Genomic DNA, 24,900 nt, shown 5'->3' with positions numbered 1-24,900 from the left:
CAAAAGGCATTTGAAAACAAATGACATTCTCTTTTATTTAGTGTCCAACATAATGAGCTGCTTGCTGATTTATTTTCCTCTCAACAATTTAGAATGATATAAATGTCTTTTAATGTAGCAGACCAAGAAATACTTAACTGAAAGGGAAATAAATCCAAACGTTGAGGTACAGATGTCTGACCTTGAGATAAGGCCTTGCCTGCACTCCTTCAGTCCTTTCGTAGTTTGTTTTCAAATAGTTTTAGTCTCCTAGGAAAATGCTGCCATAATATACTTATTGTAACTCTTCACATACCGCTAATCACTGTGTGAGCCAGTAGTCTGTTGTCAACATCGCTGTTCCTCACAAAGAAGAAACAAGAGGAAAGGTCATGGGAAGGCATTTATCATGAAATAAAAATATGTTCTATCAACTTAGAATTATAACTAAATTTTACAGTATAGTACAGTACATTATAAGTATACAGTAGAATATGGAAGTTATTGTAACTTTGAATGGAATATCAACACTGTCACACCTACATGCTTGTTTAGGTAGTTTTGAGGAACCTGGGCTGGATACTAAAGTTGCAACAGCTTTAAAGTGGCATTAATGATAAAATTATCTGGGCTTAGTTCTTACTATTAGTTGTTAAAGTATATGTTTATTAATGCCTAAAACCTGAAACAATAAGAAACAGACCAAGCTGTCCTCAGAAAAGGTTTTTTATTGCATTTGGCCCAGAACAAGTAATGTGTAAAATTAATTAGCACTTTCTCTTCCCGTAAAGCGAAGCCAAATCACTCATGCTCCATTGATCTGTATCGTTTTAAAAAATTAATATTATTGATTAATGAGCAATGAGAACCACTTTAGAATGACATCTGTAGTCATTTTCTTTTTCTACTTTTCTTTTTTCAATCTTGTTTTAACAAGTACAAGCACATTTTACCCATCAACAATGTCTGCATTTCTGACAAATGATCATTATAAATCTTCCACTTTATCTATCTAAAACAATTAGAGCCTTTTCAACAGATGGCACTATTGTTCAATAAACTCGACTCCTTGGTTCACACAGCTGTTTAACAAATCCAAAGTGCCCAGTGCTTGTTTTATTGGACACCAAAAAATAAAGTTAGAACAAATACATTGGAATTCATTAGTAGGTTCGAGGAGACCAATAGCATCCCTTCTCTGAATCCACGCAAAATATTGTGTAATATTATCACCATACAGTCAATACGTTTGACCCAGTACTCTTGTTTCATGAAGCAAGTACTGTTGCTTTTTACAGTTTCAGTATATGCATGCCAGAATACTATTAAGTAGTTCAGGTGGGTAGCTGCGTCAGCATGCGTAGGCTGCAAAGGAACAGTAATAGGTTTATTCCATGCTGAAAAGAGAAGAAAGAAAACACAATGTTTTCAGCTGTGGAGCCTTCTTCGAACGACACCCAAAGAAGGCTCCACAGCTGAAACGTTGTGTTTTCTTTCTTCTCTTTTCAGCATGGAATAAACGTATTAATGTTCCTTTGTAGAATACTATTAATACACACAGCTCGCATAAAAAATATTTAAAAAAATATATTAAAAAAGTATACAAAATATCAAGTTTGAGGTCATGTCACTTGAAGAATTGCAATGTACCATTAATAAAATTAAATTGTCTCATTTGTAAAACACAAACTCATTCTAATGCAAAAAAGGAAAAATGAAAATTATCCAGAAACACCATTATAATTTTCATGTGCTGTTTAATTTATTGTTAATTATGGGATTCACAAAATAGTCTGAAGCCTTATTTTTCACTTTATTTTGTCCATAATCACAACGTTAACCCCTAATTTACCGTGATGGAAAAATATTGGTATACATACTGTACATTACAAGTATTGTAGGTAGCCGCATCAGTGTGCGTACAGTAGGTTGCAAAGGAACAAGTAAAGGTTTATTCCATGCTGAAAAGAGAAGTTCTTACACCCAATGAAGGCTCCACAGCCAAAATGTTGTGTTTCCTTTCTTCTATTTTCAGCATGGAATAAACCTTTACTTGTTCCTTTACATACATTACAGTTCAGAAGAAAAAGAAAGAAATGTTTTTGACCAAAATATAACAAATATGACTCATTTCACAAAACTAACATTGATAACGTGTCATATTTAAGTTTTAATATTTAATGTGCCATCTTCAGATTCTTGGCAATCCAAGTGCAGTCTTGTAGGCCCCAAAACTGTATCTGTAACCTGAAACCAATGACAGCAGTTACTGACTGTATAGTAATACAAACAAGAGTAATGCAATCCTCTTGATTCTTGTTTTATCATATATATACTTTTAATTTTATTAGATCTTTACATTAGCTGGCCAATACATTAGGAACCCCCAGTCAAATAAAAAATCCTTTATTGACACATGGTGCACAGTTGGCATGAGTAGCCTAATATGACAGACTTTTATCATTTCCCCTGACCAGAACGAGTTCCAGATCTTCCATTGACAAAAGAGTGAACCAGTGAAATGTACAATTCAGTCCCACACAACATTATTCTCATCACAACCTGAAATGAAGGCCATCTTACAGAGCACAGATGAGTAGGACTGCAGTGAAAATATTATATTGATAGAATGGCACATTCTGATTAGTTGTTCCTGCTGATTGTGGAGGCCCAAATCCAAGCCTAATTCTACTAGAGGTTCATAGGAACACAAAAATATAGGCAAGGTTACAAAATAATAAGAAGCCATAAACCCACTAATATCTGTCTTTGTTCATTCTTCCTTGACCTGACTGTCACTTCTGGACATTTTGTGAAGGATTAGTTTCAACACCATCTCTGATTTATTTACCTTTAATTAATCCAGCTAGCTTTACTTTTTCCCATATTCCTATTATTTTTAGAATATTGTAAGTCCAATTGTAACTATGTGCCTGATTTCTTGATGAATTTTAAGCAATTACTAAGCCATAAAATGGCAGTTAAAGTGACTGAAAAAAAAAATATTTTTCTCTAGTTAATTCCCATAACTGAAGTGTATACCTTCAAAATTAGTCTAGAGACAATATATCATTCTGAAGGAGTGAGCCAGGGGACACATTCTGTAAACTGCATGATACTCTTCACTTTCAAATGTCAGTGCTGTCCGTGAATTTATGAATGAGCTCCATTGATGGGTACACAGAAAGACACTCAAAGAATCATGAAAAAAAGGAATGAACGACATCTTGAGCTATGTGCCCCAGGGCTACACAAGTTCGGGCTGAGAAAGAGAGAAAATCGATTACGTCTTGACAGGTGGAAAGAAAATTTGATACATCTGGCCTGATCAATTCTGATTCCCCCAACACAGTGGATTTAAGGAGATACACATGTACATAAGCTGGGGCTCAGAATACAGGCTTAAGACTTCTCCCACAGTGTACCTGTGTCTGTGCCTGAAAAGACTGGGGCAGTCAATTAAATATGACAGCAGCAGAGAAAATGTTTAAGTTATATAGATGAGGTATTGTTCTAGGTTTTAATTTACTGACGTGCATTTTTAATTGCTGTAATTAATGTAAAACTTCAGGAAAAGGTCAAACCTTAATCTTGCATACTTGTTTTCACATTCCTTTATCACCCTATCTAGGCCCATGCAGCAGCTCCCTCACTCACCGTTCATTAAAGGAGGTGAGGGGGGTTCTGACAGCCCTGTCCTTGTGGATTGGCTGTTGTTGTCTTCAGCCAGGTATTGTTCATGCCATATATCTATGCATAAACACTTGGACACTATTTTAAAATAATATTATCTACTTTTTAATTATTTTAAATGACCCTAGATCAGTTTCTGGGGCATCTCTAATTAAATATAGGCTGGTGTGTTGAAAGAAAGGCTCTGATACTCACACTTGGAGGCTTTCTGCTCAATGGGCCAGTAGCAGAACCCTCTTCTTGCCCTGTCGTTGTATTCATTCCTGTACTGTGGCAAGTTCTGTGGAGAGACTGATCTGCCTGGAATACATGGAGAACACGGGACTGACGTTTAAAATGAGGGGTCCTCAAAAACCATCTGTGTTTCAAAATGAAAGAAAAATCTTTTAATTTAGTAAGGCAAAACTTTCAATTTCCTTCATAATGTCCTGAATCAAGTTAAGAGCAAAAAGATGTAAAACACATACAGAGTGTTAATAGAGGAAGACAAATGATATAACATTTAAACTGCCTCCATGGCATTTATGGTCACATTGGTCCTTTGAAATTGAAATGTGTTTAATGTGTATAAAAATAAATTCATCCATGTAGTTTATGGTCTTTGTCTCCAAGGCATTTATGATTTTCACGTTAGTGTCACTGCCATTTATTTTAGTTATTTGGTGTCACTGCCAGTGAAGCAACACACCATCACTTTCAGAGGCAATAATTTGATAAAATGAAGGAAAATCTGCCAGATCTGCACATTGCTGTCAAGTTTTTAGCAACAAGGTGTGAAACACCTGGAGTCAGTACATGAAGCAGCACACTGCTAGAGTCATGGGTGAAATAGTCTAAAGTGTCTCTAAAGCAAGATCCTAGAGAGCAATATCATATTTCACAAATTAATGCCCAAAATTCTGGTTAGAAAAAGAGAGGCTTGCTGCAATTCATATGCAAAGATTAATTTAGGAGATTTTAAATTAATTAATTGTTATTTTAATTACACCATTGTCAAAAGGGTGATCAGTCCTTTAAATTATCGGAAGATAATGCTCTGTTTGATTTCAGTGAATTTACTAAAGATAGCATATTTAGCAGGTTTGATTATTTCTGGACAAACTATATAAAAGAATAAAAGCTATGTAAATACAGTAAGTGCACATACAGTACATGTTCCTTTACTTTTCTCGTTTAAAAGTAGAACAATACCTTTCTCCAGAAGCACAGCAATAGACACAGAAAACGGAAAGGTGTGTATCTGAGAATAAAACAAAATATGTTGAATTGAGACTGAAAATCTAAATTAAACACAAAACCACCACTCTCCTCTCTTTTTACTTAAACACAAAAGGGACAGTCTTTTAGCAAACGGCACGGTGGTTTGTGCTTCCTTAGCATAGCTGTTTCCAGCAAATTAGTGGATTAGTTGTGTTTCCTGAAACAAGCTCACATTTAGCTTTGAAATTTACCAAATTGTGTCAAAGTACGATATTTTCTCATTAAGATTGTAGACAAGGTTTCAGTTTGAAATGAGTGTTATATCTTGCAATATTATTGTTGATTATTTTAATGAAATTATAACAAAAGTTGTAATAGGAATTCAGGAGGAAGGGTTGATCCTAACCTCTTCTAGCCGGCATAGTATTTAAATCTTGCACCCAGGACTTGAATACACCCTCCTACTATCTCATCTACTCCCCTGCAGCAACTCCCTGGCTCAATCCTTGCAAGATGAAGGAGGGAGGCTATCAATTCTCCCAGCCAGGAGAGTTGCACCAAATATACTCTGCATACTCTGTCTCATACTTCTTAGAATCCAGCCAAACTAATGAAAAATCACTTGGCATGCCTACTCCACATTATATGTGTGTGCCATCTGATGGCCTGGTGTTCCATCCAAAGTATGATCCTGCCATGGAGCCAAGGCATCTGGATAGGCTATTGATTACCATGAGCCTCAGCAAGAAGAAAAAATGACTTTGTGATTTATCCAATGTGATGCACTGCAAATCATAAGCTATACATCTTTAAATGTTTGTTGATTCTAAAAACTGATACCTTTAATTATAACAGATTTAAAAATATATCAAATAAAACAGCAGGCAGAAAACTGAAGGAGCTCTAGTACAATAGATTTAAAAACCATGCATGGTAAGAAAAGAAAATTATCAATAGCTTGACTGAATGTCCTAAAAGAAACAAATGACTTGTTGGTACTTCATTCCCATTAAATAGTGGACCCTTAAAAATATACTGTTCCATGTTTATAATCAAACTTTTCCAATCAACAGTTGGACTGCATTGCACACAAATGAACATGAACATTCATTACACCGCTTCAATGCGCCAGCAGGTGTCAAATTGTGAGGAAAGCTTGGAGGATGTGTCAACTTCCTCTAAATAACACTGACAAAGCGTCATTGATAAAAGTAACAGTGATAGTCTATTTACTTAATCAAACCTGTCTGGCACAGGTGGACCTGCTATGACGATCAATCAATTCCAAATCACATTTTCAAATGGTACTCTATAAATATGAACTATACACAAACAGAAAACAACTCTTGCAATTATGATGACAACATCATATAAATAATAATAATACCACTTCAGATCTCATTTTCGCCCAGTGATCGGTTTTGACACGAGGAAGAACCACTGGATCATTCCTTGGCCAGAATGTCATACTGCAAAAACAGAAAAAAGAAAAAAACTCAGTACTGGAGAATTCACCTCTTTCCATGCTACCAATTTTAAAACGTAAAATTCCCTGTGGGGGAAATAAGCAAAAGACAAGACAAAGAGCTGAAGAGCAAACAGCTGCTCTGTACTGTATATTTGTAAATGATGGTCACCTGCACATTACGTAACAGCTGCAGGTGGCTTTTCTAATATCAACTTGCTGTTGGAATAAGAAAAGAATATCCATCTCAATATGACTTTAACATAATTTCTTAGGGGTGATTACAAAACATTTCACTACCAAATTGACTAGAATGTGCTGACAATGATGCTTTGTCCTTTTGAGCAACTGAACCTTGCTGAGGTCTTGTTAGGCCAATGCTGTAAATAACATTCTAGGGAGACTTAACATTTTTTTACTTCTGAACTCTGTACCACACCAAACAGTAACACAGGTCACAGTAACACTTAATGTTACATAGAGAAGGAATGTTGAACGTTTAACACAAGTTCATCCATCATATTCCTGAAAGATGTGCAGTAAAATGACAGTATGACTAGTGCTGACCTGTATGAAATACTTAACATCCCCACACAGAAAAATATAAACAAAAGTCTAGGAGCACATATTGAAGAGCATATGTAAAATAATCTGATGAGTCTTTCATTTGTGACCCCATTTACTTTGTTCAAATGTTGACAGTGATTAATTTTTAACAAGCCAAAAAGAAGCAGTTGTGTAATTTGTATAAAGCAGTATGAATTTAGAAGAAGGGATTTATTTTAACTTACTTAGGTTGTCTGAAGGGGCTAGGAGCCCTCACATTCCAATGCTTTCTTCCAGCTTGCATATTACTCTGTGTCTTTTCCTGAAACTAAGAGCAGCTCGTATTTCTTTGTAACCTAGCAACTGATTACGTCCAAACTCACAGTGCCTTTGGCAGGCATTGTGTGCTTTGCAAAGAGAAAATTGGCAAAGCTTATGTAAGCAATGGTATTTATGACATTTTTTATGGGAAATTGAAGAGGTGGGCTGTATTATGTAAATGATAACTTCTTGTCATTAACTTCTAAACCTTCAAGTAGAACCAGGTAAATCCAAAACAGAAACGTTTTTCAAATTTGCAATAAACACATTTTCAAGAACTGTATAGATTATTATTTTTAATTAAGACACTTATTGGACATTGTTAGTTCTATTCTAATAGGATTTTATATGAAGTTTAATTTATTCATTTCACAAAAATGGCTAACCCTAACTACTTCTCTTAATTCTTTAAATTTGCAAAACACCAAATAAGAGTAACATACAGATCAAAATATATTTAATCAACAATGTTATATAATACAGTACCAGATCATAAGACAGTCTGAACAAATATTTAGCTTAAACCAATTTAATTTACTATCATTCTTCTTGATTACTCGGAAGTGGGTAAACATGACACAATACTTTTGAGGTAGAGTATATGAAGTATAGCTGAAATTGTTTTGCTGATGCCATTATCCAAAGCATTACATATTTATAACAAATAAAACAGGTGGGAATTGTACTAACGAATTCTGAGCGAAGTATACTTCACTCAGGGGATTAGTTATAATGCCCTGACAGGGAACTGAACCTTCTACTTCAAAGTGGTCAAAAAGGTCAAGAGAAAATCATTGACAATTATAACAATGCGATGGTAAACAAGTAATTATCAAAATGAACAAGCATATGACATTTCATTGCCTTTGAATTGGATTGACAATATCCAAAAGGATTTCAGGATATTTCTTGTGCAGTTCTTCAAGGCAGAAAGTGATTTAGCCAGTTCTGTCTCCAAGAATTGTGTTTTTTCATTTCCATGTTATGTGAGGGAAAAACACAAGTAAGCATTTCATTGTATGTGGGTACATGCAGTTATGATTAAACTTGAACTTGAAGCTAAAATAATCATACAGCATCGCCACATTTAAGGACAGCAGAATTTTCACATTCCTGGGGAATCATCATAGCTTTAATTTTGTAAGTCTAGAAACAATTTATTATAAAGAATAAGATGATACACAATGCACAGCCAGACAATGTTTTGACAGTTGAAAATGTAAAGCTAGGTGATTGATACTATTGTTTTGTAAAGAATAATCGATTTCATTCAACTGCTGGGTTTCTCCTCTCTTGACTCACTTTTCATCTAGCATTTCTTTTTTTGAAGCACTTATGCTTGATATCGTCACTTTGATCATGTGTGTTTTCGAATCATGGGATGTTATCATTGATTGAAACCTTGCATATCCTTAAAAGCTACATCTATGACTTCTCCACATATTATAGTGAAATAGGGTTCTAAAGTTTTTTTAAAAGCATGAGATTAAAGCTATCTCAAGTCTCACTGCATTTGTTAATATGTCAGCATGTTTAAAGATTAATAGTCAGGAATAAAGACAGAAACATAAAAGCAGGGTTGCTATCAATTAAGAGGAAAACGAATAACACTATCTTTGAATTTAAAATCCTCTTGAACTTCACATATCTTAGCTACAGGGAACATACAACAGTCATATTCTATTTCACTCAATTTTTAATTAAGGTCTGGAAATCAAAACTGCTTCTTCTACTCAATAATGCAGTGATCAAGTTTTACTGAATAAAAGTTACTGTGCAGACAAGTTTAACCAAGACTGAGAATACGTAATATTTCTGAATGTGACAAACTGTTATATTACATTATTAGAGTACATGGCACTCTCAAAAGAAATTGAAAATTTCCATAAAAATATTAGCTACTTTTAGTCACCTTCCACATGACATCATTAAAACACATTTCTATTTAATTCTGTCATTAAGGCATTTTATTATTTATAGAAGATATTGGATTAACCAAAGGACACAGCTATTGAATGAACATTGAAAGGGGCACATGTATTATCCACAATATAACTAAACAGTACTCAGGGCTGTATGGGTTTCATTAATAATATATTTGTATACAATATGTGGAGGATGTGCAATAGGAAATTAGCCAGGACAACTAGTCACATATTTGTGAAACTACTAACTTTTTACTAAGGCAACAATGAGCATGAACTCTAGTACAATGCCATAGAGAACTGTGTAACCAAAGCACTGGGAAAACACACACAGACAACACAAATTTCACTCAGAAGGTGATCACAGCTATCATAGAACCTAGGACCAAAAAGCTGTGAAGTTATATTTTAACTTCAGAAACTACACTGGAGATGCAATCTGGGTGTCCCTAAATTAGCTGCCCCAATTCCCAGCACCTGAGACGATTGCACAGTTAATATCTGAAGGTGAAAGTAACACTGATTTAAGCATTGATTTAGTTTAGTCTGACTTTATAGACAATGGATGCTGACAGGGCACTGGGTAATGAGGATGAGGACCCTGGAACCTTTAATTGAAATGCCTGCTTCTGCAATCACAAACACATCACAGACAACAGAAAAGAATGAGATCCAGGAGACAAATTTCCTTTAGCAATTTCACTTTAATGCATTAAACAAAAGGCACAGTGAAATAAGCTGAACTTTTTTTTAACCTGACATACTGACATACTCCTTAAATGCTAGCAGCCAGATAAAAGAAAAAAAAAACATATCTGGACAGAGAAAAATACAGTTAAGCTTTCATTCACGCAACTGATTTATTGTTGGACCAAAGCAAAAAATGTAGCTCAAACTGGTTACAAAGTTATTAAACAATTTTGATAGGTTTGTATAAAATAATGGAGGCTTTAAACTGAAAGAGCAATACAGTACATCGTAAGTTGAAACGGGACAAACTACAGCTGGTTCTAGCTGTACAAGGACTATGTTACAACTGCAGTGTAAGATTTTAGAAGCTACATCACCTTAAAAAGCCTGTCACTAACTTAGATCCATTTATACATTCATCCTTTTTCTAATTACTTCATCTAATTCAGGGCCGCAGGTAAGCCAGAGGCTATCCCTGCAAGCAGCAGGCACAAGGTAGGAAGCACCCAGGATGGGAAGCCAGTCCATCACAGGGCACAAAAGACACACATACCACACTCACACCAGGACTAATTTTCCCAGGAGCCAGTTAAACTACCAGTATGTCTTTGGACTGTGGAAACTGGAGCACCCTGCGGTAACCCACACAAACTGCACGCAAATAGAACCCCAGGTCTAGTGCTGAACTTTTCACTCACTTCCAAGAGGTTACATTCCTCAGAATCTGCTGCAAGTGATTTCATCCAACAAAACTGCTCTAACAACAAGTGTAGAAGGTTAATAAAAAGGCACATTGCATTCCTCTCAGACAATGCTGAGTGCGGTGTCCACAAAACGTGCTCTTCTCTGCCACACTGTGGACCATTCAAGATAATGCTGTAAACGCTTTGAGGACATATACTGAACCTCATTTATTACAGCTGGAATTATATACCTAAAAATCTTGACATGCATAGTTTCAGAATCACAGGGATAAAAGAAGTCATAAGAAATATACAGAGGAAATCATAAATCTTTCCAAATAAAATATTGGGATTTCCAGGTCGACGAGAATATTTATAACTCATTCCTGAACCAGATATGATTTTATGACGGTTACACTGCAGTACACAATATAGTCAGCAAGCACAAATTCAGTATAAATGATTCACTTTAAATAAAGAAAAGGCGTGCTGTGATTTCTTTGTATCTATATGTGCACAACAGGAAAAACACTAGACTATAATCTTGAGGGACCAATTCAGATTCAGTTCCTGAGGATAACTCAAGCAATATATTCAAAGGATTCTTAAACCTTTAAGATACTGATGGATTCAATTGAATAGTTACATATAGAAACCTTCTAAGGTTAAAGCTTATGAAAAGAGAAACAGAAGATAATAAACACTGTTAATAGAACCGAATGCTTCCAAATCCCCTTCCACGAGATGTTTCTTCCTTTTGAATACCATCACTTATCTACAGTTCTGACATCTCCTTCCTTCAGAGTCTTCTTTTATGTCACTAAGCATTCTGGTCAAAGCATATACTGTATAGGTACTGGCCAAAAAAAAACATTTTCCCAGCCCAGCCTCTAAGGTTGTTGAGCTTCTCTGTCCTCCTGCAATCTCTGTGCCACACGGCGGGCAATCTTCTGAATGTCCTTCTCTACACAGGGCCAATCCTCTAGATCTTCATGGAGACTCCTCGCGATCTCCAGCTTCCTAAAGTCTTCAGGCCTCACAAGACGGCGGATAATCTGTAAGCACCTTTCTTTTAGAGTGAAGACTGCAAGTATTAAAAAAAAACTTGTTAGAAACCACAACTGCACAAAGAACATATGATTTTACAACAACACCCAGAAAACTTATGTGTACTATTTGGTACTTTTTTGCAATAAATAATATGAACCACTTAAAAAAAAGACTAATCAGATCATTAGTACAAGAAAATCTCACAGCCTGTACTACTCAGAACTGCTAATTTCTAAAAATTGTCCACCTAATAAACTAAAGTAAAATTCATTAAAATGAACATACGCACCAGGTAGTGTGATATTTACAAAACACGGCTGGGAATGTTCCTGGGGTTTTGGAAGAAACAACTCTTTTCCGTTCACAATGAGTGGCTCATCTGTTTCTGCATCTCTGAACATCCAAGGATGCCCTAAAGAGAAATAAACCATATTTAGCTAGCTGCATGTATATGCTGAACAGCTAATCCAAAAGATATATTCACAATATTTAACATCAATTACATATCTAATTTCGACCGTAAAGCCTCCTTCACGCACAAGGCTCCAAGTTTTATAACACTCCAGTAAAAAAGCGTAGACTACTTTCGCAGGTTAAGAAAGAAATGGGAACAACCTTACATGTGATTCAAAACTCTCATTAGAATTGGATAGAACTTCAGGATTTAAATTAGAGAACACATCATCCAGATACTAAAAAGTGAAGCTGTTATGCACCGCTCACCTACATACGTCGTCATCCGTCTCCCTGTTCCTGGTTGTATGTTTTCGTAAGGATGAGCTTTCCCTCTGTAATTGATCCACACGGGTCGGACAACTCGTGGGCTCCGGTTACAAAATACCACATTGGAGCGTATCCGAGTATCCAAAGATCTCACCAAAGGGCGGTGATCAGTGTCTTCTTCGGGGGCGTCTTGAGGCATTATCAATCAATAACGAAGTAAAACCCGAGATAGTCTGACAGTCATTGGCAATGCTAGGTTTAACCTAGCGCGATATTTAACAACAAAGAGAAGTACTGCACAATACTTCAATTACTGGTCAAACAAAACATGGAACGAATACAATTGTCTCCTTCTACACAAAGTTTTAAAAAATACGTTTTTTTTACTTAGTATGCTGCAGCTATGCGCATGCACACACCAATCGCTCCAGAAAAGGGGAACTATTTGTCTATGCGACGTACACAAAATTCTTTGTTGTATTAAAGTTTTGCAAATATTTATCAGTTCAATTCACCAAACCAGCTTGTTTTGCTAAACCAAGAGTAGTACGCCACCCACCCAATCTCTCTCTCTGAATGTTATTGCCAACGCAATTTCCTGTAACGTTTCCGGAAGATCCGCCCTAAGGCTGAAAATTCTCTTCAGTAATTGGATGACAGTGCCGTCGCTCATACAGTACTCTCAAGAAATACTACAATTGCCATAGTACAATGCGTGTAATACGTCCACTGCGGGAGGAAGTGAATGAGTCGTGCTATGGATGTGACGAGTTGAAATTAGTGTTTTTGAACAGTTTTCAGCAGGTCAGTATTTAAAGACGTTGTGTAGGGGAGATAAATTTCCATCTTGAGTAAACGTATTTGTTAAATCGTTAAACACCCGAAGAGTAGTAAAGCTCAAGACCCGCAAATGCATGCCTTGGATTTGTATTTATGGAAGTACGTCATTTTATTACAATAGGTTTAAAAATATTTTTGCTCAGTTTGCCGAGAAACTCAATACTGATAAAATTAGCAACATTTAAATAGTATAGGATTTGAATATCGCAGGTTTAGTAAGCCAAGATCCTGGCGAAATGTACTTCTGCACGTGTAATTGGTCATTCTTAAATCGTGTCTGTCATGACTTGGATCATGTGATTTTTTTAAAATTAATTTAGTAAATACGTACATTAGGACTAATTCCGTAAGTTACGCGGTATTGGTATTTTTATTTTGCTAGTAAACAATTTAACTGAACAAACCACCTGCTTATATGGTGGAAATGAGATTTTGAAGTTGGTAAAAGATGAATAATTTAAAGGTAACCTATAAAACTTACTGTGTATTGGCTTACTTTCCAGAAGTACGTTTTGGCCACCCCTATTTAAATATAAGCCTACACTACAGCCATGGTTTCCATCCCTGGTCCTAGAGGAACATAGTCTTCTGGTTATGTACAGTAGATAGCTGAGCTCTACATCCATCCACCCATTTTCTAACCACATTTTCCAAATCAGGGTTGCGGTGGAGCCGGAGCCAATTTCAGCAAGCATCTTCACAGCCAACTGATGACTTAGTTGTTCTACTTGCTTGCTTAGATGTTTATTTAACTTGACTTCTTCGGTTAGTCTTGAGTATCAAAAAAATGGTTTCTATCTTCAGCCACTGTACATAACATTTCTCAGCCTGTCCTCAACTTGCTTATTGTTCCTTCTAACTAAATGGTTTTTGCTAGTTGATGAATTGTCAATGAACAATACAGGTAATGAATTACACTACATTAGACACCAACATGGAGTGTTTTATTTTATTCCTTCTGAGAGGTCCAGTTGGCTGCATTTCTGGCAACACACTTAAATGATGACAGTTGTGACACTCAGAAATTTTTACAGGGTATATACCAATACCAATTCCAAATCCGAATTCCAAATTCTAGGTCTCTTTAAAGAACCAGCAGCTCAGGAGCTGGGAAAAGCTATTAAACCACTGGATCAATTAATTCAATAATGAGCTCAATTTAGTTGCTATGAAACCAGCTGGATGAAAAACCTGCCAGAATTAGGGATTAACTATAGGTTTGTCACTCTTCCTCACAAGAACCTCCTATGCTTTCATATATTTTATTTAATATATATTTTAAACCTTTCTCTCTCTCTTGAATCCATTAAACAGCTTAAGGATGTATAGACAACATAGTTGTTTTAAGAAAATGTTGAGGTTGGATTGCTTTGTCACATACATTTTATCTTGAACAGCTAGAATGCCAATATATGATTTGATCATTCTGGAGATTTTCCGTTACTCAGTTTTAAATTTGTGCTGAATACTATTTTTTCCCCAAAATCTCTCCTTTCTTTTTAGATGTGGAGGCAAGTAATTCTGAGCACAGCCATAGTTGGTAGAGTTTCTCTGAGTTGGAGTTACAGAAGCCTTTTCACCATGCAGCTGAAAACAAAAGACTTTCAGTCATTATTCACAGATGGGCTGAATGGCATAGCAGGTATGCTATTAACGTAATGCTGCTAAGGTTTGATTAGTAATTTTACTTCTAAATTTGGGTCAGCAAAGTGGAGTTGTTCGTTAGCATTGCTGGTTTGCAGTGCTGGTGCCCTGGGTTCAGTTCCTGGGGTGCTATGTGTTTGAAGTTTGCATGTTCTCCCCCACGTTCTCTGGGTGCTCTGGTTTCCACAGTTCTAAAACATACTGTTAGGTTTTTAATTGGCTTCTGTATAAATTGGCTCTGTTGTGAGTGTGTGTGTTTGTGTCTTTGTGTGCCCTGCAGTGGACAGGCATCCTGTCTGGGGTGCATCCAGTCTTTAGCCCTTTGCTTGCTGTTGAGCTCTACAGCTCTGGGCTACTGTGACCCTGAACTGGATAGGTGGTTATTAAAAGTGATGTAATAATGTATTTTAAAGCTGCCTGTCTTATTGGTGATTTAATCTGAGTTATGTTCCTGTATTTCACCTGATGAACTGCTGTCTGCTTTACTATTCTCTATTTTCTTGTTTCTCCAGAGCTGTTTGAGAAGAACAAGTATGAGCTGAGAATAGCAGGGGGCGCCGTGCGAGATCTCTTGTCTGGAAAACAGCCCGAGGATGTGGACTTTGCCACCACAGCCACCCCTGATGAGATGAAAAGCATGTTCCAGGCAGCAGGCATCAGAATGATCAACACTAATGGAGAGAAGCATGGTACCATAACTGCAAGGGTCAGCTTTGTTTGATCTTTTAACACAGAAACTGTCAGCTTGAGTCTGTAGTGAAAGAAAGAATGTCCTTTTTGAGGAGAACTCTTAGCTGTGCAGGTTCTTTTGTAAAATCTGTGGAATCATAATTTGACCTGCCGTAAGGTTTGCGTATGTTTTAGATTGCCCAGTAAGTAACTATTTTCAAGTACTGGACTTGATTCAAGCCAAAATAAATAAAGACAAAGTATTAGTGCAAGACTACTAATACTAATAAGATTACTTCATATATTGGTTATATTCCAGCAGAGAGTTGAGCTTCATTAATAAACTATAGTACTTGTACATGATGGGCATACATGAGGAGCAGATTTATTTAGGACATAAATCAAAAAGCTCTTCCTTCTGCAAAATACATGGAGTCAGAAACAGACTGCCTAGCCCACAATCTGGTATCATTCAAAAAGTTGGCTGAGATTTCAGGGGTTGATGAGCTCATAGAAGCCAAATAAACAAGATGGAATGAATGGATGAATGGCTCCCTCATATTTCTGACCCTTTTCTTTAAAGATAGAGCTCTGAAACTGAAGCAGGATCACTCCCAACATGAAGCTTATTGGCACAGCTGTTACAACAGAGTTAAGGTGCGCGTCTGTCTTTTCCAGGTGCACAATCAGAATTTTGAAGTAACCACGCTGCGGCTTGATGTTGTGACTGATGGAAGGCATGCAGAGGTGGAGTTTACCACCGACTGGCAGAAAGATGCAGAGCGCAGGGACCTCACCATCAATTCCATGTTTTTAGGTAAAGGCTTTTCCATTTCCTCTGTACTTAGTTGTCTAACTGATACCTTAATTGAAGAAGCAATGGCTGCGGTGGAGCAAATAAAGCTGTTTAAGTTGGAGAACCCACGATTTATAGTTTGTCATCCTTTTATGAAAAGCAATCTCTAACCAGTGGCTCTTGCGTTACGCCAGCTGAAAGAGTGAAAATATTTAAAGAGGATTAATCTTGTGAAAAATCTAACCTGAGTAGCCTGATTTTTCCACAAGTGTGTTTTCTTGGTGTCTTATATGGGCTTAGATTTACTTTGTGCTTTTCATGAAATTAGAAGAATCCAATTACAACTGCTTGCCATAGTCAGCATTCTATTTCCCAGTTGACAACATATTCTCTTTCTATTTATTATTTGATTAGTCTGTTAGTTGTATCCATTCGACACACAGACCTCCCAAAAATATGTTTTTTTGAGACCAAACATCTTTTTGTCCAAAGAAAAAAAACAACAACAGAATAGTTAATCTGAAGAGTTAACGTTGGAGTACAACACTGTTCGAGTGATTATTTCTTTATTGTAGTGCCATATAATGAATAAAATCTGTAATATTTACAATAATTATGTTTGCATGTAGTGTCTATAGCTAGGATTTTTTTCTTTTTTACATCAAAGCCTGCTGCATGGTACTTCTCCTCTTCATTTGTAGCAACCTTGCCTGTAGAGTATCTGTCATTTATCTCTTACTCACCATTTGCCTCATAATCATAGTGATTGAAATCAAGTTTAAATAAAGAAAACCTGATGTTCCAAGTTCATTAGAAATATCTGGAAAGGTCGTGAATTTTTTTTTTTGTTCACTGGTTTCAACTCACTGTGTACGTTTGTTCTGTCTGATAAATAACACCATTGATTTCCAATAAAAGACACTGAGCCAAGCCAGCTTCAGGTGTCTGCTTTGTTAACTTGGGCTCTGTTGTACTTTGCTAGGATTAGATGGAACCCTGTATGATTATTTTAATGGATACGAAGACCTCAAGAACAGAAAGGTCAAGTTTGTGGGAGATGCATCCCAGAGGATCCAGGAGGATTACTTAAGAATTCTCCGATATTTCAGGTTGGTGCAAAATTACATTTTGTCTTGGAGGCATACACATCTATAGTGTTCTGCCAAGCCTCTCAAGATAGAACTATGAGATTTTAAATGTATATACAATACAGATAAACTATTTAAAAGAAATCTGTGTTAGGAGGCTTTGCTTTCTTTATTTTAATGCCTTGAGTGCTAAAAAAAGTGAGTGCTGACTTTAATCACATAGAACATTAACCACAGCCAGCCTGCTGAGGATTTTCATGGCCGTCATTCCATGTGACGTCTCTTGATTTATCCGGCTGCAGATTTTATGGGAAAGTGGCAGAGGAGCCTGGAGATCATGACGCGGAGACACTGAAGGCAATAAAAGAGCATGCCAAGGGCCTGGCTGCCATCTCTGGGGAGAGGATTTGGGTCGAATTGAAAAAGACTTTGATGGGCAACCATGCTGCTCATTTACTCTTCCTTATTTATGACCTTGACGTTGCCCAGTACATTGGTAAGGGGAATCATCCAGTACAGTCTAGTACAGTAGTTGCCAACCCTGGTCCTGTAGGAACACACTGAGTCTGCTCAGTTAATAACATAACAACTGGGCTCTAACTCATCTGCACTAATTGATCATTTAAATCTGCTTTCTTGTTTAGACTTCTTTGGTCAATCCTCAGTGTCAGAAAATACGTTTCTTCAAAGCTTCTGTTTCTGGGGACTTCAGCATACAGTCTTAATAGTGGCAAGCTTCTCCTCAGGTTACCGGTCATTATTTTCTGTCTAAACAGCTCTTATGAGTTGATGAATTGATGATGAACATAAATGGAAAAGATACTGAATCAAACACACCCACAGTGAGCGTTTTTTTCCCTCCACTGGGTGTCTTAGTGGTTACATTTTAGGCAACACATGTTTAGGGGCAGCTCAGAAATTTGACCTTTTCAAAGCTGAAAGCAAATTTACAGACATAAGTCAAATATAAATCTGAAATTAAGAACTTGGCTGGATCAGATACTAGAAGACGCAATGTTTGGAGTCACTGCTAGAGTTTTCACTTCCTTGTTGTCTCTTTACATAACATCTTTGTACATTTGAAAGTTTTCTTGTGGCCACTAAGTGCCAGGAAACTTCCAGATGTGAATTTCCCAAAAGAGAACAAATTATTTAATCTTTTGGTTGTTTTTTTTACTTTCTCCTTCCCCATACAAAACTGGCATCTCCAATGTTATTCCTGTGAAATGTTAAGGGTTAGATAGTGTCCTCTGATGCCATTGCTTTAGCGTCCCAGTCTTTTCCAGCCAAAGAAATTGAGTAGACAAGGATATGCTGGATTACGAGAGCATTATACTTTATCATGAGCTCAGCATGTTACCAAATCTTGCACTTTGCAACGGACTTTTTTTTTCCCCAACTACATTATAATTAGACCTTAGGCATCTTATTAGCTCACGCTTACTGGTTTAACACTGGGTAAAGAAACCTAGAGTCCAGGCCTCAGTTGCTAAACGACGCACTGCTGCCTACGTGTTACTTTAGCTGGTTTGCTCTTTCAGGGTTACCTGTGGGAGGGAATTTAGAAGAGCTGGACCGAGTGTGGAATCATGCCCATCGGTGGTCTCCGAAGCCCATGACTGTCCTGTCTGCATTATTCAGGGACACACATGATGTGGACAGGCTTGACCTCAGGTTAAAGATCTCAAAAGAGGAGAAAACCCTGGGATTCTTTCTGGTGAAGTACAGGAGAGATTTGTTGAAGGCGTCGGATGAATTGAAGCCTTACACAGACTTCATTATAGATGTAAGTTTCATCTCTTTGTTTGCCTGCCGCCTTTTTAATTATATTGATGCAACAGTAAGCCTTCAGTCAGAAGCATATCCTGTTCCAATAAAATGTGGGAAGCAGAGCAAAAAACAAATGTTAGCATTTGTTCCTAGAGGATAAAATTAGAATTTTAACATTTACCATTTAACAGTAGCATTTAGCTGTTATGACCTTGTTAATGAAAGAACTGACCCTGTTCTAATGCAACAGTAGCAGTGTCTATACAACAGTAGCAGATGAGTTGCATTGTTTTGACTCAATAGCCCTTTTAATGTAGGTTTACCCTTTGAGGGCTTACATCTTTTAACAGTTATATGAAAATATTTAGAGAAATTGTGATACTAAATGTGTAGATTTTAATATATTATATATTCTAATGATTTTCTTTTAAAATAAGCACCAACAAGAAAAGTAATTTGTATCCCATCATGTACTTCATTAGTTTTAGTGCTTCAATTAGTGCAATGAAGATGGACTTAATAGGTAGATAATTAGGAAAAATTATTGCATTTTTCATATGCTTTTTTCTTGCATTTACAGTATATATATTTAGGTTTTTCAAACAGCTTTCATACAGTGGTGCTAAGTATGTTTGCTAAATCAGAAGGATATACAATATTTCTCAACCACGTGATGTCAGATATGAGTTTTTGTCTCCGTCTGTGATGTTGTCTTTAAATCCCAGTCTAGGGAGCCAGATGCACAGAGCAAGGTCTGTGAGCTCCTGAAGTACCAGGGAGAGGGAAAGTTGTTGGCTGAAATGAAAAAATGGTCAATTCCTCGCTTTCCAGTCAGTGGCCATGACCTGAGGAAAATGGGTATATCTTCGGGCAAGGAGATAGGGACAACAATACAGTCACTGAGGGAAATGTGGAAAAAGAGCCACTATCAAATGAACAAGGAAGAGCTACTGAACAGTGTCAAGAAATTATGAACAGGCAAGCTTTCCTTGTGTGCTCCTCTTCAAACTTAAGACAGCAGTTGGAAATCGCTCCTGTCTGACTTGACCTGCCACTGACGCACGTGTGCATATTGGAAGTCAAAGCCTAAAGGAGCTGCTCACGTGACGATACAGGAAAATCATTCACTGTATGATAGTGTGAAATGAAAAAAAGTTAAAAGTTATGTTAGCAGATTCTAGAGTAATTTTTTTTTGTGTGTTTAAATGGCTTGCAAGATTTGAGATCACTTCTTTTTGGATTGTTCCATGTCATAAACAAATGTATATAGTGAAACCTGGTGAATGGAATTAACTTGTGTAAGTCTCTCCATGAAGCACCTGGTTTGTTCATGTGTTACAATAATGCGGATTTCTTTTGTTTCCACGAACGTACAAGATTTTAAACCACTGTTGCCTTTTTTCCCCCCCAAGAGTATTCAAAGGTAATAAAACCTAAAGCAGTGTCATTTTTCAGTTATTTATCTAACCTGTCCATTTGCTTAATTTTAAGGTGAGAATAAGCTTTGCTCCTGTTTATCCCTCTTATGTTGTAAACTACATGAGTTCATCAGCATTCCAGCGGCACAATCCTGTCAAGCAAATGGGAATTACAAGGGCAGTTTTTCACATAGCTTTCTGTATCAAAGGATTGGTTACTTAACTTTTTTTTTTCATTTTTTTGGCCTGGTGCCGTGGCCTGTCCTGCAGCCAGTCATTGATATTTTCAGAAAGAGGCATGCTTCAAAAAATGTAGAATTGGATCAGATAAAAGTTGGTAAGACCATTGCAGAATTCACACGCATGGGACCAATTTTGAGACTAAACTTAATCTAGCCAGCACATCTGTGAAATTTGGGTGGAAGGCAGAGCACCCAGGGAAAACTGATTGTATAATTGGCAAATTTCACCACAGACTGGATTCAAACCCCAAAAAATTGTGAGGCAGCAGCATAAAATCCCTTAGTAACATTCTTGAACTTTCTGAACTTCTTGATGAAGTATCCATCTAAAGTGTGTCTTCATAACCTGGTGTCTGAACAGAAAATTGTGAGCTATCATCCTTTTCTTTGCCTTAAAAGTAAACCACAAGTTTAAAACAGAAACTTAGACTGAGATTTCTTAAAGGTTCTCTGTGAATTTTAGAACTAAAAGTTCCAGCCACTAGGCCAGATATTTGTAATAAAAATGCTTAAATCTATACATTTTCCATTTCCTAAGATTTAGTTCCTGTGAACAAAACTAATCTAAGATTGAAACATCTGCAGATCTTTACTAAATTGAAGGTGGGAGCACCAAAATGTTAATGGGTGTCATCTTCATACTAATGAACTTATACTGAGCCTAGTATAAAACTGAGTTGTCTTTGTACAGACAGGTAAAATCAACATATATGCATTGAATTCTGTCCATTAAACACTTTTGTAACCAGTCAACTACCCTATTGCTAAATTCATGATCTACTCTGGCAACAGCTTTGGAAAGATTAATACAAATAGAAGAATAAAGCTGTGTATTTAGAAGTGAGTCAGCAATAATTTAATTAGAAATTTTCAAAACATTTTTCTCCAGAAGATAATCATCTTGCCTAAATATTTTTAGCTGTAGCTTTAGGTGCCTTGTGGTTTGCTTATCATCAGTTAATGTCTTCTATAGGTTGAATTATATTTAGAAACAATTACATACTTTCATGAAATGGCAATTAAACAAGTTAAATTATGCAAGTTTTGTCTGACACAAGTCTGTGTCTATCATAATTTGTCGATGAAGGTTATTGTTCATAACTTAAAACCTTTAAGTGATATACAGTATTAGTACTTTTATCTAGACGTTTTAAACAACTTTCTGCCGCCCATTAACATCAGAACCTTTGGAACAAGGTACGAATAGTTATAATTAGAACCAAGACATTGTTATGAACCAGTTCTGACCACAGAGGTTACATTAGTGCACTGGGACCGATTCATTTCATCTCGATAGTTCCGCAAGTCCTATTTATTTAAGAAAAGACAAATATTATTATTATTAATTACTGTTGTTGACAACATCGTTTTATAAACCGAGTGTCGAAGCGCAAATAGCTTACATACGAATTTTAACACTGAATAATATGATGGCCTTAGCAATTTGTAACAGTGGTGATTAATATTCACCGCAGCCTGCATCCCCTGGTTTTTTTAAAAATATGTTCTCGCACCCCTTATCGAAAATCGTTCGAGTAATTTGTGTTTTCGAAGAGTAGCCTTCTTAAAATATCTGACATGTCTCGCACAACCAGAAAAGTCATGCGGCTCCTCCAGGAGCTTGTGTTCCGCACAAAAATACAGTATCTATATACTTCATTTACAACGAAACGTCTTCGAGTTTCAATCGGCTTCCTTGCATGGGTCTCTTTAAAAATCTTGTCCTGCGTCCTGGTTTTTTGCAAACCATCAAATTAAGAATGAATGTTGGACGCTGCAATAAAAGAGTTCTTTGTAACGGTGTGGTGCTGAAGGATAGCTCCTCCCTGCTGAAGCGCTCCTGAAATATAAGCCCACATACAGCTGCAGTAGTCTGTCAAAGGCACCGCTTTTTACAAAGCAATATTATGAAATCCAGTTTCCTTTCCCCTTTTAACCCTTAAAGAAGACAAAAGAAAGTCGTTGTAAGTTGAATTTTTTTTACAAATAAAATCATTTAAGAACTTGAAGGAAAAGTTAAATGCCAGGGAAATATATATATATATATCTTTATAGACAACTTTGTTATAATTGGTTCTGCAGCGAAAGCCTAATTATCTAGTCTGAGTACTGCTAAGGTTTATATTTTGTGTTTTGTAATCTGTATTTTTGTACTTAATTTTAAGAAAAGTGACAAAATGCTTTAATGTTAAGAAATGTTCAAAAATGAAAATGATCCGAATAGTTTTATAGTTTAAAAGTTTGAGACTCCCAAATGCGATATTGGAGATAAAAGTCAATGTTGCAATTCGTTGTCAAGTTTGTTGAATATCGCTAGTGAATTTAATCTCAGTATTAACACGTTTTCTTTTTTTACTTTTTCCGGATTGCAATATTACAGAGTTAAAGTTCAAAACTCGTTTTGAAGAAGGATGGCTTTGTTTTACCCAAACATCAGCAATTTCAGTGTCGACATGGAAGCGACCCAGAGTCTTGGCAGAAATGAGAGCCTGGCAAAAATTGAAATTGCGCTTTTGGCCGTAATATTTTTGAGCGCTTCAGTTTTAAACACCGGGCTTCTCTTGGTTCTTTGGAAGAGACGAAAGCAGGTTTCCAGAATGCGAGTCTTCGTTCTGCACCTTTGCCTGGCAGACTTAGTGGTTGCGTTTTTTCAGATATGCCCTCAACTGATATGGGACATAACTGACAGGTTCATCGGTCCCGACGCGTTATGCAGGGCCATCAAGTACCTACAGATTGTCGGCATGTTTGCGTCCACATACATGATTGTGGTGATGACCATTGACCGCTACCAGGCAATATGCAACCCCATGGTTACTTTCCAAAGGAAGAGAACGCGCTGCAACGTCCCGGTGTGTGTTGCTTGGGCTATCGCATTGGTTGGCAGTATTCCTCAAATGTTCATTTTTTCCCGTTTTGAAATCGCACCGGGAGTGTTCGACTGCTGGGCTCAGTTCATACAGCCCTGGGGGCTAAAGACGTACGTGACTTGGACGACTCTTGTGATTTTTGTACTACCTATCCTTACTGTAATAGTGTGTCAGGTGAGAATCTGCAGAGCCGTCCAGATTAACCTCTACATAAAGACGCACCAGGGAAGAGAAGCACCCGTTGCTAACCCCCTCCCTTCCAGGGCAAGCAGCGTGACAGGAGTGTCTAAAGCCAGAATCAAGACTGTGAAGATGACAGTGGTCATTGTGGTCGCATATATTGTCTGCTGGGCTCCATTCTTCACTGTCCAACTCTGGTCTGTCTGGGATGTGAACGCACCCATAGAAAGTAAGATCATATTCTAAACACTGCCAGTCGTTCTTTGTAGGTCAGAATTCACAGGATTAGAAACAAATTACATACTGTATGTCACAAATGAAAGACGCAATAAATGAACTTCACGGCTCTTCAGCTTTGAGAAAAACAGTCTAAATCACGTGAAAAACAAAGAAAAGTAAAACCAAGAGTTGCCAATAGTTACTAACGTGGCGACATCCCTTTATTCTATTATTCTAATATACAGTATTAATTGTCATCATTATACGCTTTTAAATCTGCTGTATACATAGTAAAACTAAGTATTCAAACGTGTGCGTTATTATTGAAGGGTAGATGGTGGTGTAAAAAAAAGAAAGGTTATGATTTCTAATACTGTAGCTGTTAAATATACTAACACTGACCCTGTTTCTATCTATACAGCTGCTACATTTACAATACTGATGTTGCTAGCCAGTCTGAACAGCTGCGCCAACCCTTGCATCTACCTGCTATTCAGTGGTCAGCTGCCCAAGAAACTGGTGTCTTTTCTTTGCAGAAGACAGTCTAACATGAAGGACTCAGCGCCTGAAGAGGCTACGGTGGTCAGCACGCTGTACATGAGCTTCAAGAGACTCTCTGACTCCAGATAAAGAGCTCCGTTTTTTTTTTTAATTCACTCTACCGAAACAACCAAGAGAATTAATAGATGGAACCGTTTTAGGCAAGTTATCATTGACATAGAGGTTGTTTAACTTTAAGGCATTTGTGGAATCTCAATGTGAAGTTATCTGAAGAGTGAATGCTGAGGTGTGGTGGAACACAAGGAAAAACGCGATCAAGAATATTAAAGAATGTGTGCCAGGAAAAAATGTTAAAGGTACAGTATGTTTTGTCCCAAATGATGGATAA

At 36.9% G+C, this 24,900-nt stretch overlaps 4 protein-coding genes across 4 annotated transcripts; 2 read left to right on the top strand and 2 right to left on the bottom strand.

Annotated features, from left to right (window-relative positions):
- Nucleotides 1–1,745: 1,745 nt before the first annotated feature.
- LOC148835269 (uncharacterized) lies at nt 1,746–7,187 on the bottom strand. The gene is made up of 5 exons (XM_088915802.1): nt 7,129–7,187; nt 6,260–6,341; nt 4,864–4,912; nt 3,868–3,972; nt 1,746–2,226 (listed from the first exon to the last, which is right to left on the bottom strand). The coding sequence occupies exons 1-5, from the start codon at nt 7,185–7,187 to the stop codon at nt 2,171–2,173; spliced, it is 351 nt and encodes a 116-aa protein (XP_088771928.1). The 3' UTR covers nt 1,746–2,170.
- Nucleotides 7,188–9,813: 2,626 nt separating this feature from the next.
- Nucleotides 9,814–12,854, bottom strand: vhl (von Hippel-Lindau tumor suppressor). Its single transcript, XM_088917484.1, has 3 exons — nt 12,276–12,854; nt 11,842–11,964; nt 9,814–11,586 (listed from the first exon to the last, which is right to left on the bottom strand). The coding sequence occupies exons 1-3, from the start codon at nt 12,472–12,474 to the stop codon at nt 11,393–11,395; spliced, it is 516 nt and encodes a 171-aa protein (XP_088773610.1). The 5' UTR covers nt 12,475–12,854; the 3' UTR covers nt 9,814–11,392.
- A 96-nt stretch (nt 12,855–12,950) lies between these two features.
- Nucleotides 12,951–20,525, top strand: trnt1 (tRNA nucleotidyl transferase, CCA-adding, 1). The gene is made up of 8 exons (XM_088916647.1): nt 12,951–13,079; nt 14,619–14,757; nt 15,272–15,465; nt 16,107–16,245; nt 17,207–17,333; nt 17,615–17,808; nt 18,854–19,098; nt 19,808–20,525. Exons 1-8 carry the CDS (start codon nt 12,987–12,989, stop codon nt 20,054–20,056), a joined length of 1,380 nt encoding a protein of 459 aa, XP_088772773.1. The 5' UTR covers nt 12,951–12,986; the 3' UTR covers nt 20,057–20,525.
- A 2,628-nt stretch (nt 20,526–23,153) lies between these two features.
- On the top strand, nt 23,154–24,641 carry avpr2b.1 (arginine vasopressin receptor 2b, tandem duplicate, 1). Its single transcript, XM_088916662.1, has 2 exons — nt 23,154–24,021; nt 24,433–24,641. The coding sequence occupies exons 1-2, from the start codon at nt 23,154–23,156 to the stop codon at nt 24,639–24,641; spliced, it is 1,077 nt and encodes a 358-aa protein (XP_088772788.1).
- The last annotated feature ends 259 nt before the right edge of the window (nt 24,642–24,900 follow it).

The sequence above is a fragment of the Atractosteus spatula genome, chromosome 5 (genome assembly GCF_055471065.1).
Source record: "Atractosteus spatula isolate fAtrSpa1 chromosome 5, fAtrSpa1.hap1, whole genome shotgun sequence".
Lineage (NCBI taxonomy): Eukaryota > Metazoa > Chordata > Actinopteri > Semionotiformes > Lepisosteidae > Atractosteus > Atractosteus spatula.
The sequence above is the reverse complement of the archived record's forward strand: the minus strand, read 5'-3'. Positions and strand labels throughout refer to the sequence as shown.

Excerpts from the sequence above, each read along its gene's own strand:
- trnt1 (XM_088916647.1), top strand. The coding sequence starts at position 12,987 with ATGCGTGTAATACGTCCACTGCGGGAGGAAGTGAATGAGTCGTGCTAT. Across the intron at positions 14,758-15,271 it reads TGGGCTGAATGGCATAGCAG|AGCTGTTTGAGAAGAACAAG; the intron begins GTATGCTATTAA and ends TTGTTTCTCCAG. Across the intron at positions 17,334-17,614 it reads AGAATTCTCCGATATTTCAG|ATTTTATGGGAAAGTGGCAG; the intron begins GTTGGTGCAAAA and ends ATCCGGCTGCAG.
- LOC148835269 (XM_088915802.1), bottom strand. The coding sequence starts at position 7,187 with ATGCAAGCTGGAAGAAAGCATTGGAATGTGAGGGCTCCTAGCCCCTTC. Across the intron at positions 6,342-7,128 it reads AGCCCCTTCAGACAACCTAA|TATGACATTCTGGCCAAGGA; the intron begins GTAAGTTAAAAT and ends CTGTTTTTGCAG. Across the intron at positions 3,973-4,863 it reads TGCTGTGCTTCTGGAGAAAG|GCAGATCAGTCTCTCCACAG; the intron begins GTATTGTTCTAC and ends CATGTATTCCAG.
- avpr2b.1 (XM_088916662.1), top strand. The coding sequence starts at position 23,154 with ATGGCTTTGTTTTACCCAAACATCAGCAATTTCAGTGTCGACATGGAA. Across the intron at positions 24,022-24,432 it reads TGTGAACGCACCCATAGAAA|CTGCTACATTTACAATACTG; the intron begins GTAAGATCATAT and ends CTATCTATACAG.
- vhl (XM_088917484.1), bottom strand. The coding sequence starts at position 12,474 with ATGCCTCAAGACGCCCCCGAAGAAGACACTGATCACCGCCCTTTGGTG. Across the intron at positions 11,965-12,275 it reads ACGGATGACGACGTATGTAG|GGCATCCTTGGATGTTCAGA; the intron begins GTGAGCGGTGCA and ends ATTTCTCTTTAG. Across the intron at positions 11,587-11,841 it reads TGTAAATATCACACTACCTG|TCTTCACTCTAAAAGAAAGG; the intron begins GTGCGTATGTTC and ends TAATACTTGCAG.